This window comes from Cynocephalus volans, chromosome 18 (assembly GCF_027409185.1).
Source record: "Cynocephalus volans isolate mCynVol1 chromosome 18, mCynVol1.pri, whole genome shotgun sequence".
Classification (NCBI taxonomy): Eukaryota; Metazoa; Chordata; class Mammalia; order Dermoptera; family Cynocephalidae; genus Cynocephalus; species Cynocephalus volans.
Genome location: NC_084477.1, coordinates 4,489,180 through 4,503,896, shown reverse-complemented (window position 1 = coordinate 4,503,896; position 14,717 = coordinate 4,489,180). Strand labels below are relative to the sequence as shown.

The following is a 14,717-nucleotide window of genomic DNA, read 5'->3' as shown; positions in this document are numbered from 1 at the left end:
AGACAGCTCAATAACCATTGTAGGAATTGGGACTGAGAAAAAGCACATGAAATGCCAAAGTCTAGAGAGAATAGCAGGGAAGGAGGAAAAGAAGGCAAGTGGTTCAAATTCAAAGGGGGCTTTTTGAGTCCAGTGAAACTGCAGAGAGGCAGGACAGACGTCAACACTTGTCAACCACGTTGGGGCAGGGTAGGGGTTGGGGCATCATAGGACATTTAATTAGGCAGCAGGCAGAGTGTTTGGATTTGCATTTTTAGAAGGTTAATCCAACTGTGGTGTGGAAAATGGTTTGGAGAAGGGTAAGAGTCCATGATCATTGAGCTAACTTCCAAATAACCTTCAAAGACTATTGGAGGTGGTTATAGAGCTCAGGTATGAGAAGCTATGGTGGCTGTGCAAGAAAATCTTACAGTCTTCACTGTTTCCTTCACCTGCTTCTCCACTGCATTCCTCTTTTTATTTCCATTAGTCTAATTCAAACTTCCGGAGCTGTTGCAACAGCCTTTACTCTTTACAGATGTTTTCATGCTCTGGTCTGCCTTTCTCCATTCCGATAGCATACAGGTGTCCCCTAAAATGCACTTGTTGCTCCCACGTGCATCAAAATGAAGTACAGTCTCTTCTTCCCAGCTCACCGCCTCTACAGCATGATCCCCGCAGATGCTGCCGTTTTTCTTCACCATCGCCAGCTCCTGCAGAAACTCTCCTAGCTCGGGGTCTCCTGGCTTTGCAGCTCACAAATATCCAGACACCCTAGGTTTGATAAACTCTTGCCTCTACCTAGAATATCTATCACTTCCATCTCACTCACAAAAAAAAATCTTTGAAGACTCATTTTAAGTCCAACTTCCTCCAATTCCAGATGTCTCGAGCCATAATGAATTTTTCCTTCTTGCTCATGTTCCAGTAATACTTTAGGTGATGCTTTATCCATCTAATAAACTTTTTGCTCCTCTTTCACTGTTTATTAGTGCCTACCTCTTATTTGAATCAGTATGTCTGAGACAGGCTTTCTCACTAGGTTATAAGTTTCTGAGGTCTAGGGAGGTTTGTCATTTCCCTGTTGAAGACAGTGGTTTGCTTGTCCTGTGCTATACGGCTCAACACACATCAATAAGTTTGCAGGTGGTAGGATGATTGCTTCCCAAAATTGTGAATGTCTCTGGAATCCTTATCCATGCCCCATTCTGGCTATATTCTAGGTTCATCAAATACACAAAAACATTTTTCTAGCAGTATTGTTTTTTTTCTAAAGCTGGCTCAATGAAACATGTTTCATCAAGAGTAACAGTTAACAATTTTATTGAGAAGTGCTGAATTCTGTGTTGAAAGCTGAAATTTGCTCTGTAAGTATTTATTGAGCCCTAGTTATGTATCCAGCTCTGAGTATGCAGCTATGAATAAAACAGATCTCGGTTCTAGAAGCACTTAACAGGTGTCTTCATAAGAGTTTGGGGTTTTCCTATCAAGAACTGCAGGAGAATATACATTTATTAAACAGGAAAAAAATATTGTTTATTTCTTTATTAAGAAGTTATGTGTCACCTAACTTGGAAGTAAAAAAAAGCCACAGCCTTAGCCGAAACACCAGAGAGAGCCAGTCACAGTGCATATGTCGTCAATATATAAAAAATATAGAGAGAAAACAACCTTATTAGGATATTGCTGATTGTAGTTTGTTTAGGGTTGATTATTACTATCATTTTATACATCCCTTTTTTCTGGCTTTTATAAAGCCCTGCAGTAGGCAAGTTTTATAACTTTCTTCTCAGTATTACTTTACACCTTAAGCTGAGAGATATTAATATAAGTGTTAAGCATTTAATAGTTAATGCAATATCTAATGCAAATAATAGTTGCATTTACTGAGTTCCAATATTTGCCCAACATTGTACTAAAAACTGGACATATGTAAAACTTAACTTATGTTCTCAAGTAGCTTGCAGAAGTAGTATCTTATATAAAAATTGCATTACTGTGGGGAGGGGTAAAAAGAATACACTGCTAGAAGAAGATGCTTTTGTAGGAAGCTCTGTATTTTTTTCAAAGCTAATTTGAAACAAGGCATTAGGGACATTTACCATGATTTTCTGGAATACGATTGCTAATTATGGGAAAACAGCATAAACTCTCAGAACCCAGTAGATTAGAATAGGGGAAGTGTAAGAGGCCTTTGGTGGAAAAATATAAATTATGAGGAATGTGTACATTCAGAAAGAGTAAAGAATACTTTTTAGATATGCATGCATAAATATCTGTGGCTTCAAATTTGACTAGATTTTGTTGTTTGTTTGTTTTTCAAAATCTTTTCTAAGAATTGCCCTGGTGGAAAATATTCCTGAAGGCCTTAACTATTCAGAAAATGCACCATTTCACTTATCACTTTTCCAAGGCTGGATGAATTTACTCAACATGGCCCAAAAGTCTGTTGACATAGTGTCTTCTCATTGGGATCTCAACCACACTCATCCATCAGCATGTCAGGTAAGCTGCATCCTCTGTGTGTGTGATGGTTTTGCTTATGTGCATTTCACACTCCTTAGTATTCTTGTCCTACGCTCCTCAAGCTCAAGTTCATTTATTTTAGTCTTCCCTCACCCAGACTACATGTACATCATTGTGTTTATGTATATGTGCCATTGTTAATCATGTCGGTCAGTTCCTACTAGAGTGCCAGGTTTTCAAGGGCACAATCTTTGCTTCCAATAGGCTCTTTATGCAGTGTTATAGGGGGTGCCATTCACATCTGTCAAAACAGCACGGCCCAGAATTCTGCTTTGCACAACCTGCATGTTTACAGTTCTAATTCTGTAACTGCTTGCTGAGGCATTTATTTGGTTAATTCATGTTATAATTTTGCCTTTAGGTCTTAGAGCCAACGTTTTTTAATAGTGGAGTCAAACTTTCCAGCATAGTTGCTTATTCTTGACTGTCATATTTGGTGAATAGGAAAAAGATATGTGCTTATTTTGGAGAACAGCCTTTACAAAACTGAATAAATGATCTAAATGATCTCTGAATATATGAACGTGTTGCTGGTCATCTTCAGTGTTTGTTTTTAAATTGGTACAAACATGATAGTTTGCGTTGAGCTCCCCTATCCAAGTCTGTGACCTGTGACCAATGGCTACACTTAAATGTCCTCTAGGGGCCATAGTTAAAATCAGTTTTATTTCTTTGTATCCTAAATCTGTTGGCATTAAGTCCATACTCATTACCTCACTGGTACTTTGAAATCTGTTATCCAGTTATACTATTTTAAAGCAAAAGTTACTGGAAATTAGGTAAAAACAAGCAAACAAAAACCATGAAGGCTATATTAAAGAAGAATTGGATGAATTTCCTAATTGTGCTGTTTAGTTTTCATCTCTACTATTTAAGCAGATGTTTTAGGATTTATTGCTGCATAATGTATCATTCCAAAACTTAGTGGTTTAAAAATAACAATCACTTATTTATTCATGATTTTGGGCAGGGTTTGGCAGAGAGGAGTCAACTCTGATCCACACAGTGTCAACTGGGGTGGCTTGCCTGGGGCTAGAGAATCCAAGAGTCTTTCCTCATATATTTGGCATCTCAACTGGGGTGGCTGGAACATCTGAGGTTGCTGGGATCTTTCTTTCAGCATGTTCTCTCATCATTTAGTAAACCATCCTGAGCTCTTTACATGGTAGTTGGATCCTAAGAAGGCAAAAGCAGCCTTGAGGCCTGATAAGATGTGGGCTCCGGAATCCCGGAATGCCACATCCACTCTATTGTATTTGTCAAAGCAAGTCACAAATCCAAGATGGGAGGAGGTATATCATGTACAGGAATGAGAAGAATTGTTGGCAATCATCTGTGGAAACGACATTCCACAGTCCACTCTCTCTGGCCATAGCAATTCAGATCTCTTCCATGTGTAAAACACAGCCACCTCATCCCTCAATACTTGAATTCCATTACAGCAAAGGCTCAACATCCAGGATCTCTTCATCTGCATCAGGTCTAGATCCCCATGTGGGCTTCTCTTGATTTGCAAACACATAAACTAAAAAGACTACTTATATGACTCCCACACACACACTCTAAACCTGCAATGGTGAGACAGGGATAAGATAACTGTAGACACTTCTGTTCAGTCACCAGCCCTTAGTAATTCTGAATCCAGTCTGGCATATGTCACCAGTTCCTCGAGCTCTGGGAACAGGAATTTGTCTAGACTAAGACTGAGTTCTGCTCCTACAGAGTGGTTTTCTGATCTGTTGTTCTCAGAAGCTCTTAGCTCCACCCCCTGTGTTATTCTTTTTGCATAAGAAATAGCCTGTGTTTGCTTTAGACTTACTTTCTTAGTCTGCTTTCTGCCAGTAAACTTTGAGGCCCCAAAGACCTCTTTCCTTTCTAAACCATCTCCATCTGTTTTTAGTCCGAAATGGTACAATATCTTAAAAACTTTGTAGGTGTTCTATGTATCCAATTATAGTCCACTCGATTAGCAAAAAGCCACACTCACAAATAACTTGCAGACAGGACCTTCTCTACATTGGACTATGACTCCAGATGCTGCAGGACTTCACCATTCAAATCACTAGGAGCCTGTTCTGTATTGCTTTATGAGATGGTCAGTCCGGTGCAGCCACAAAAGGAGACAGAGGAGAGACTCAGGAAAACAGAGTTCATTATGCTCACAGGTCCTAGAGACAGGAGGCACTGCACAACAGGCAGGGCCACCTGGAGAAACACCAAGGGCAGTCAGGAAGCAGAAGGGGCAGGAAGCCATGAAAGGCCTAGGCCAGAACCTTTATTGGGGTTTCTGTGGGAAAGTCAAGAAAAGGCAGAGTGAAAAGGTTAGGACTGGCCAGTCTGAATAATTTTTGTAGGCTCTGAACTATAGAGGTGGCCCCTAGTTGCCTGTCACTTGGCCCTGGGATGATTGAGGCAGAGGAATATTGGCTTCTGGGGTGGAGGAGCCAGACAGAGGAGATGTGGCTCTGACCTGGGGGGTTTGCATATCCAAGACATGCCAGAATGGTTTTTAAGATGTCAAAACACCATAATCTGCAGAAAAATTTTTAAAATTGAATGTCTAGATGAAAGGGTCTAGTAGGCACCCCCGCCCCCCGCCCAAGGCCATTTCTGACTTCGAGAATATTTTGCTGAGTGGAGAAACTGTCCTAGGTTCTCTACATTTTCTCTAAATTCTGCATGAAAACAAAACAGTTTCTTTATTTAGTTCATCTCTTTTTTGTAACACCTTATCATATACCATGAAAACTTCGATAATCTGCCCCAAAAATCTCCTCAACCAGGTCTGCAGGATCATGAGTCACAAGTGGTAATGTTGCCAAATAGCCTGCCATTGCATGACGTGGATGGTCCTTTCTCAAGGCTCCAGAAGCGATTTCTTTACCGTTCTTCCAGCCTTGAGTAACAGGATGAGATTCCAGCCTCCACCTTCACCCAGTCCCCAGTGCAGTGCCACATGGCTTTAGGTTTCTGCTATGACAGTTTCTATTTCAGTTATCTATTGCCATGTAACAAAGAGCCCCCAAACACATTGCTTATTATTTCCTATGATGCTGTGTGTTGGCTGCACAGTTCTTTTGCTTGAATATCGCCAGCTGGAACGACTCATGCAGCTGTGTTAGCTGGGACAGTGGCTGAGGGCTGACCGGGTCTTATTCTCCGCAAGTGGACTCTTGTCATTCAATAATCTAACCCAAGATTTGTACAGGGCAGCTGGATCCCAAGAGGGTGAAAGCAAAAACCAGAAGACTTCTTAATGCCTAGACTCCCAGAACATTACTTTTGCCATATTCTGGGCCAGCCCAGATTCAGGGGATTGGCAACAGACTCCAGGAGCAGCATGAGTGTACAGGAATGGAAGAAACTGTTGCAAACCGACTTTGGAAACAATCTGCTATTGTGGATTCGATAGTGCGAGCAGGAGATAGTTCAAGCTGTCTTTCCTTAGTACTAGACAAGACCAGCAACATAGCCACTGAACGGAACAGGATCTGCAAGCTTTAGTTTGACTTGGTGAACAATCCACCTCTCTCAACCCCTAAAGCAGTGTGCACAACAAGGCTTAGAATTAAAAGGTCTAGGGGAGACTTTTCTAAATACTATGGCTCTTGGGCATTTGTTTAAAGATCCTGGTTTCCCTCCTACCTCCCCTCTCCTGTGCAAGTGGGGGAGTGCTGTGCAGGGATCAGGTACTTGCTGCCAACTTTTTCTCTTTGGGTGCAGTTCAAAGACCCCCATATCCTGTTCTCTTCAGGCCACCAAGTTTTACCCCTTCTAAAAAAAAAAAAAAAACAAAGACACTGGCTGAGAGCCAGTTTGATTTCAATCTTCCCTTGGTTTTATCTTGGAAATGGAAAAGGAAATTCAAGACTCTACCCAACAATTAAACTTTGGGCAGCCGGTCTTTGGACCTGTGAGTACACTTTTATTTTTACCAACTTTATAAATATTGGGATATACTAACTGATCGGTTTATTGCACGCACAGAAAAATGCTAGGGAAAAAAGTTCACACCCTAATTACTCAAGCAAGCCCAATATAAATTTTCTTTAAGACATTCTAATACCAAATGCTATCATTCACAAATATGCGTGATAACAAAAATTGGCTTGGGTTCTCAGCTTATTTCCCATTAACACAGTATATATTTTTGAAAGGAAATATTTTTTGTTTGGGAGAGAATAGTTAAACGGGCATTCACTTCTGAACCTGAAAAATCCTAACTGGAACCATAAATGGCACATGGATAAAGAGGGTCTATCACCCAAAGCAGCCCATCTATTTATTATAACGCAACCAAGAAATGGTGCAGTCAGTGGCAGGAGACCCCAGCTCTGCAGAAATGATACAAACATGCTACATGGTAACTGTCTTTCCTCTGAACAAGGAGCACTTCTGTAAGAGAGAGTGACAGTTGTTATTAACAAGAATGATGAGTGTTTTTTTTTTTTCTTAAACATTGGCATGAAAAAAGACGCATTGATTAAAAATGTATTTTTATCTGTGCCTCAAAGGGTTGCTGTGTTGGTTCCCACCCTGAAAACCCCATTTTGTCTTTCCTGCCTCTCACTGGGTGTCTTCAGTCTCTTTTTGTGTGTTTCCTTCTGAGCCTTACTCTGGATCACAGCCACACGAAGAACTAGTGAGGTCAACAGTTCCATGGTAACCGTGTTTTCGAATTTCATGAAAATACATGGTCAGGCAAAGGGTTGTTTGTTTCTGTCTGGATGATGAGTTTAGACCCTAAAATATTGAAATTTCTAGGACACCTTGACTGCTAATTTATGGGAATGATGGGAATTTACAAAATCCATACTGTTCAGAAAGAGCCAGGAAATGTGACTGTGAAGGCTTATTAACAGAACTACCTAATTCATTGGGTGAAAAAATCCCATTCTCCATGAGTTCCTTGTAAGGACCCAAAATAAAATAATGAGCTGCCACAACTGAACCTTAAAGAGATGTGTTTATGTGAAATCAATTAGGTTACTGGTTTGCTGGTGTTCTGTGATTGCCAGCTGATAATACATCACAATTGTTTAATTTTGAAAAATTATGATTTTCTTAAATTGAACAGTTTTTGTTCAAGTTAATAAGTAGCATGCATAAAAGCTCAGTGATCCAGGAGGTTGTTTTGCAAAGTACAAGGTGGGGTCTTATCTTTACACAGTAAGTGATCGGCAGATCTTAGAAAGACTGTAGAAATGGTTCGTGAGAGCAGCTTAGCCTTCTTTCTACCTACTTATTAGCTGTGTTACCTTGAGCAACATGCTGAATTCTCTGTACCTCCATTTCCTTATCACAAAGTCAGGGTGATAACAGAACCTACCTCATAGGTGTTGTGTAGATTAAATAAGTTAATATATGTAGAGAGTGTAGAGCAGCGTTTGACCGTTCTACTGACTATATGCATTTATTATTATCGTCAGTGTTGTCACCATTCATATCCACTTATTTGTGTACACACCACAACTCAAGTTCAAGCCAGTTTAATTCTATTAACCAATAATAAGTTCTTATTATGGGCCTTACACTGTGTTAGAAACTGGTATGGATACCACGTCAAGTTAAAAGGAGGTTATAATTTCCACAAATGTGAGAGGCTGGGTAGATAAGAAGAATTAGGCAGATTATCTTGATATGTGGAACTGTGACTTTCATTCGATGTATTAATTGCAAATCTTTACATGTACACACACACACACACACACACACACACACACACACACACACACACACACACACACACACACACACACAGAGTCTTGCTCCCACCCATCTATCAAGTCGTTCCTGGTTAACACACCCATTGAGAGGCATCTGCTCTATCCCTCATCAAGCAGGGGCCACTTCAGCTTTGGTAAAGATCTGGAAGGACTGACCACCCCCTCACCACCCAAAGCAATCCATTCTGAGGAATTCTAGAACCTTAGGAATACCTTTCTCATCTTGCCATTTGCCCTGAAATTCTTGATCATTCACTCTCTGGAAAAATTATCTGGTAAGATTGTGCTGTATTTGATCTTAGTGTCATTTAACAGGAAATAACCCACAGTCCTATTCTATATTTGCTGAGATTTAAAACTTACAACATATATCTCCCTCTGGACAGCTGACGTCTTGAATCTTGAACGTGCAGGAAGTAATGTGGTCTACTCAAACCTACAGTCATTCTGATTTTTGCTGATTGGTCGGTTGGTTTTTTGCTCCTTGCTGTTTTTGTTTGAAATTGAAGACCCAAATGACCCGCAGCATTCAGAGCTCTCTCTTTGATGTGATTCAGCCCTATCCATGTGTGTCTCAGGTCTCCAAGGTTTCTTCTTGCCACCCACTCATTTCTTCCTGGTGGTATTTTTGTAACTGAACCATGCAGTTTAACCAGCAGATGAGGGCTTTGGTTTCATCTGATAGAACGTTTTCTTGTCATGTTTGCTTCACAGCCATCTTTATGACTTGCTCACGAATGATATCATTACCATGGTCTATTTTAATCCCTTTGCATTTTGGCCCATCTTGAGGAAGCCCAGTCGGGGGAGCCCCTTATTCTGTGTATTCCAGCATCTCTCATGCCCGGTCTCCACCATCTCATCAATCCTCTCTCCATCTCAATGGCTCTCTAAGCCCATCGATACTTTCTTGCCCATCCCTACAGTCCTAGGCGGGTCTCCATCCCCCCCCCCCCCAAGTCTTTTGAAGGAGACTGTTCATTTGCTCATCATGCAAACAGTTAGCATCTACTTGACAACACAGAGGTATTTCTAGAATCCAGAAGAATCCTATTTTCGACAATGCCATTCCCGCATAAAAGTCTGATAAATGTATCCAGTAATCTTGTGGCCTAATTAAAATTTCTTTTCTTAGTGACTTTTTAACCCAGGATAAATAAAATCACAGCATCTTCTACTTTTCATTTTGCCTGAAGGTAGATGAGCATAATTGGTAGATCCTTTCCATAATTGAAATTGCATAAGCCTATTGTAATTAGTAGGTTGGAACAAGGCAGTCAGGGAAAGGTGGGTATTCTGATACAACATTTCATCCTTTGTTTTGTTGTAGATCCTGAGGGTTTTTCTACTATCTTATGGCAAACTTCCTTTCTGTTTTATCTTTTTTTAAAAATAAGGATATAGAGAAAAATTAAAAGTGTAATGAATGAAAACATAGGATAAATACTGATGCTCTGTTGTTATGTGGCTCAATTCAGAATCTGTTATTTTATTTATATTCAGTTCTTTTGTAGAAAAGACAGGAGGCATAGACCATAGTGGAAAGACCATCAGGTTTGCATTAAATACATTTGGTGTGACTAATAGTTTAGTAGTTGTAGTCACATTGAACAAATGTTATAACTCCATTGGTCCTCAATTTCCTCACCTATAAAATAATGCCTATCTCACTTGATTGCTTTTTGAATTTGATTAAAAATGGAGCTCATAAAAGATAGTTACTATTTTCATTTTTATTTTTGTTTTTCTAGTGCAGGACATTTACTTTCCAATTTAATGGACACTTAACTCTCAGCATAATCTTATAGCAGGAATAACATTCAGCTGTCTATCAAGATTTCAACTTATGTGAAAGGAAGTTAAGGTAATTCTTCCCAGATCTTTGGGGTTTAGGTGAAGAAAGGAGAAAGAAAAATGTGCATATTTTTTTGGTGGATCCTCACCCTTCTCTCCAAAAATGGTAGTTGTCAACGATGACTGCCAGTCAGAATCACCTGGGGAGTTTCTAAAATGTATAGATACCCAAGCCCATGCAGACCAGGTAACTTAGAATATTTAGAAAGGAACGCAGGCATTGAGGCTTTTTAAAAATGACTAGGGCTTTCTACTGGATAGCCAGCATTGAGAATCACTGCTTTAAACCATCCCAGTCTAATAAGCATTGTTCACTTTTTATAGGTGTCAAGACAGAGCCAGATTGGTCCCTTCCCCACCCAGTTTGTCTACCTAATTTTGCCTGTTTCAATTTAATACTGTTTATTGCAGTTGCTGTATCAGTAATGATATAAACGTGTAGCACGTTGTATTTGAATATTCCATGTATTCCTGGACTGTAGGGCCTGTGTTGTATTTATTCCTGTGTCTCTGTTGTCCAGCGTGCATCCAGGGAGAAGAGGGATCTCAGTGATTACTTGTTGATTTGAAACAATAGATTGCTCTTCAGCCTTCTCATCTCCAGGCTAAATATGATTTCAGTAGAACTCCTGGTACAGTGTCAGCATAAAAATAGCATCACCTTATAGAAATGTGTCCTCTTGTTTCAAAATAGCATCTTTTCCCTGATCCACAAAATCAGCACTCAGGAAATACTTTTTTCTAAATTAGAATTTTCCCATTTGAAAGGAGGCATCAAAATGATTTTGAATGTGCCTTTATTAAACAAACATTTATCCGGGCACTGTGCTATTTGCTAGAAATATGAAATCAAATAAGCAATAGCCCCTACCCCCAGAGAGCTCAAAGTGTAGTGAGGGAGACGGACCATTTGTAAGAATAGGGAACGGTAAGACAGCAGTGAGAAGGCTGTCAGCAAGCCGGCTGGGAAGGTGTCTCTCTGCTCCTGCCTGCTCAGCAGAGCTCACAGCTCCTGTGGATGCTGTCCTCTCCAAAGCCTATTCTTTCTTGGTAAATTCCTGCTACTTCTTCATACTTCCATTTCCCCATCTGTTGAGTCATCCTGATGACGCTCTTGCTTTCCAGTATATGTCCATGGGAGATCATTATTCTGATATAAACTCATAAGCACTATCGTTAGCAAGAGTTTAACCTCCACGATTCCTCTTAAGTCCAATCACACTGACATGAATAAATCATGAACCCAAAGGTACTCTTCCCAATTATTTGGATTAAATAATTACTTTCTTTAAGGTGGTCTTATCTGAGTTTTGTTTGCCTTGTTTGTTTCATCTTTGCATTTCCTATTTCCCTACGGTTATTTATCTTTTTAGTACTTTGTTTTAAGTGGAATAGGTTGGATTTTTTTCACATTATAATAGTAACAGCCTCTTACTATAAGAAATTTGCAAACTACAGAAAATAGAAGAGAAACCAAATCATCCCTATATGGCCATCAACAAAAACAGTTTTTGACAGTTTGCTGTTTTATGCATAATTTACATGCATAGGCTCAAATTATATAAATAAATTTATATCTTAATTTTGAACTTAACATTACAATATAAGCAGCGTCCCTTTTATTAGAAACACTGGTAAACATTTTTTTTAAATGGGCTGCATAATATTCAATATAGTGGATTCACCAGATTACATCTATATAGCTGTTTCTCTTTATCTATTGGATATTTAAGCTATTTCTCTTTTTCCCTCTTTCTGAGTAAATGCTGCTGCAGTAAATTCCTTTTTTTAAAATTTGTACATATTTATGGGGTACAGAGTTGACTATCTGATGATCAAATCAATATTATTAGTATGTTCATCATTATAAATCATAATTGTGTTCCTTACCCAGTTATTCTCTATCCCTGCTCTCCCCTCTTCTCCCCTCTAGTAACTATAGGTCTGTTTTCTTCTTTGCTGCAGTAAATATCTTTGTGCAAAACATTTTTTCTTTTTGCTCATTTACTCAAGGTCAATTATTAGAAGTGGAATTAGACGGCTAAGGAGTCTGAACTGCTTTCTTAAGATCATGGGGTTTTCGGGGAGCTTTCTCACGGTTATTCCCCGGGCATGCTGGGCAATCTCTAGAGTGGAGCTTTGAAGGAATCTGTGCAGGTTCTTCTGCCCACGGGGAACAAGCGAGTGTGGGAGTTTTGGAGTGTCTGTCACATCCTGGTTCATTTCCTGCCATAGTCACATCTCTTTCCTCTGGAGCAAAGAAATGCTGCAGAGTCATTGTGCCACACTCTTCCAGACACTAAATGGTGGTGGCAAGATAACGTCATCTGCCCACTCTTTGCAGCAGGAGTAGATGCTTGAGCAACCCCAAAGCTATCTTCTAGCTGCTGTAGGATTCCAGCTGCCCAGGGCCCTGTTACCAACATGCTGCTCCTGACATTCATCCTCTGCTGTTTCCTGGCCCGTTATTCCATGATGAGCGTATTCATCTCTCTTCAACTGCCCCTGGCAGGAATGGCTGTGTTCATGCACACGGGGTGCATGACTGAGATAACCATCATTAAGCCAGGCCTGGATGATTAACTGTTCAGAATAATTAAATCCCATAATGGGATGGAGCCTGTTACTAATGAATGGAAGGGCAGCCTGCGTGCCTCCGTGGAAGATACTCGGCTGCTGTCCAGCAGGTGATCCTTCTCACTCACTGCCAAAATTGGGTGTCTCAGCTAAGGAGTTGGGTCTGTGGCACTATCCAAGCTCCTGAAGCTCTGATTGATCCATGGTCTCAGGACATTTGTCAAGAGAGTAGATGGGCACCCTCTTTGGGCTTGGGAGGAGGAATTCCGTATTTCCACTGGCATGTCCTGGGAGCTGCTGAGGACTCTGGCCACGTTCCCCAACTCCACTGTCTCCCTCAAGCCCCAAACCTAATCATCAGGTTCATCACTGTGCTCCCTCATAGATGCCTAGACCCCTTCCAGTTTTTTTCTTGCCCTTGACTGATTATCTCTCACCAACTGTGCACCAACCTTCTAACTGCTCTGTCAGCCTCCTGCCGTGTGGTCCACCAATTGTTCTCCAATTTGCAGTGAACAGTTCTCTTCTAGAACAGAAATTCGATTGTGTCCTTCCCACACCCTCCACGATGTGCCCCTGCTTATCTCTCCAGCCTTGTCTCCTGCCTGCTTTCTGGACTCTCCATAACAGGTCTCCACCTGGAACATTCTTTCCTCCCTCCTTTGCTGTGGGGAACTTTCCCTGAGCGCCTTGGGCTGAGTTGTTAGTGCCCTGCTGTGTTCTCCCCTATACCTGAACCACCTCCATCCTGGATTTGACACAGGGGCCGCATTCCCTCGTTTATCATCTGCTTCTTTCACTCACCATTTCCAGTCGTCATCAAGGTCTTGGTACATAGTAGGCCCCAGCAAATGCATTGAATGAATTTGCTTTAAAGACACTTTTCCCTGTCCTGGGGCCATTGGAGAATAAAAATGAACCCTGACAAGTACACCAGTAAATAATATAATAATATTTATATCCTTGGCCAACTTTGTGTATCCTACAAACTGAAGACGTCAGTAGAATATAAGTAAATAAATTAGATATAAATCTTATAACAAAATTGAACTAATTGGCTGGATAAATTGGTGAACTGAGTCAAAAGGGAATCCGTATACATATGACCTTGTCTCTTAAGTCATAAAGACAAATATAAAAAACAAGGCGAGTTTTTTGCTTCAAAAGGACACTGTGGCTTGAAATAAATCTTAAATCTTGTTTTTCATGACTGTATCATCAAAAGTTTAGTATGTTTAATTAGTCATATTTCTTTTTTATTTCGATTTAAACTTTCCTTACATGCGTATATATACGTGTGTGTGTATATATATTTTTCCTGATTTTTTTAAAGTTTATTTATTAATATATATTTTTTTACGTTCTAAGATGTTGTTGCAGAGCATTTGGGGTGGGAGGGGGGAGGAAGAGGGGAAGAAAATAGGGTGGGAGGAGGAAGGGGGGACAGGGTTGAGGCCTGTGGCAACCCCCTCATTCCTGCAGGGGAGACCAGGGAGCTTCCAGCAGTGGCTCAGTCATTGCTGGGCTGGATGCAGATGTCAAGGGAGTGTGGCTGAAGCCCTTGGCCCCCCACCACCCTGGCTCAGGAGTCCAGGGTGCTTTCTGCAGCTGCTCAGTGGTGATTGCCGGGCTGGTTGTGAGAGTCAGGGGGGCGTGGCCGAGGCCCGAGGCCCCCCCACTGACCCAGCTCAGGAGCCTATATACACTTTTTGAACTTTTCGATGTACCCTAATATATATATAGAAGTACAGACTTTTTGAAGTACCCTCATAGATATATCTATATAAAGATATGTATTATCTTTCAATTCTGTTTTTCCGTGAGATTTTTGAAGTGTCCTCATGCTATTTTTTTAATAATACTGATGGCATTTATAGTTATAAATTTCTCTCTGACACCAGGCATTGGTTCATTTCATGGTTTTGCTATGAAGTACTCACCTATTCATAGCTTTCTGCACAATACATACATTTTCTCCTTTGGTATAAGGATAATCTAACAGTGCGTTTTAAAATTTCCAAGTAGGTAAGATTTATATTATGAGTTCCATGTTAA

At 40.4% G+C, this 14,717-nt stretch overlaps 1 protein-coding gene across 1 annotated transcript in view; it reads left to right on the top strand.

Annotated features, from left to right (window-relative positions):
- Nucleotides 1–14,717, top strand: part of PLD5 (phospholipase D family member 5) — a 371,133-nt gene that overhangs the window by 192,572 nt on the left and 163,844 nt on the right. The window contains exon 3 of the mRNA XM_063082894.1: nucleotides 2,316–2,484. Coding sequence (XP_062938964.1) covers nucleotides 2,316–2,484 — 169 coding nt within the window. The remainder of the gene's footprint in view (nucleotides 1–2,315; nucleotides 2,485–14,717) is intronic.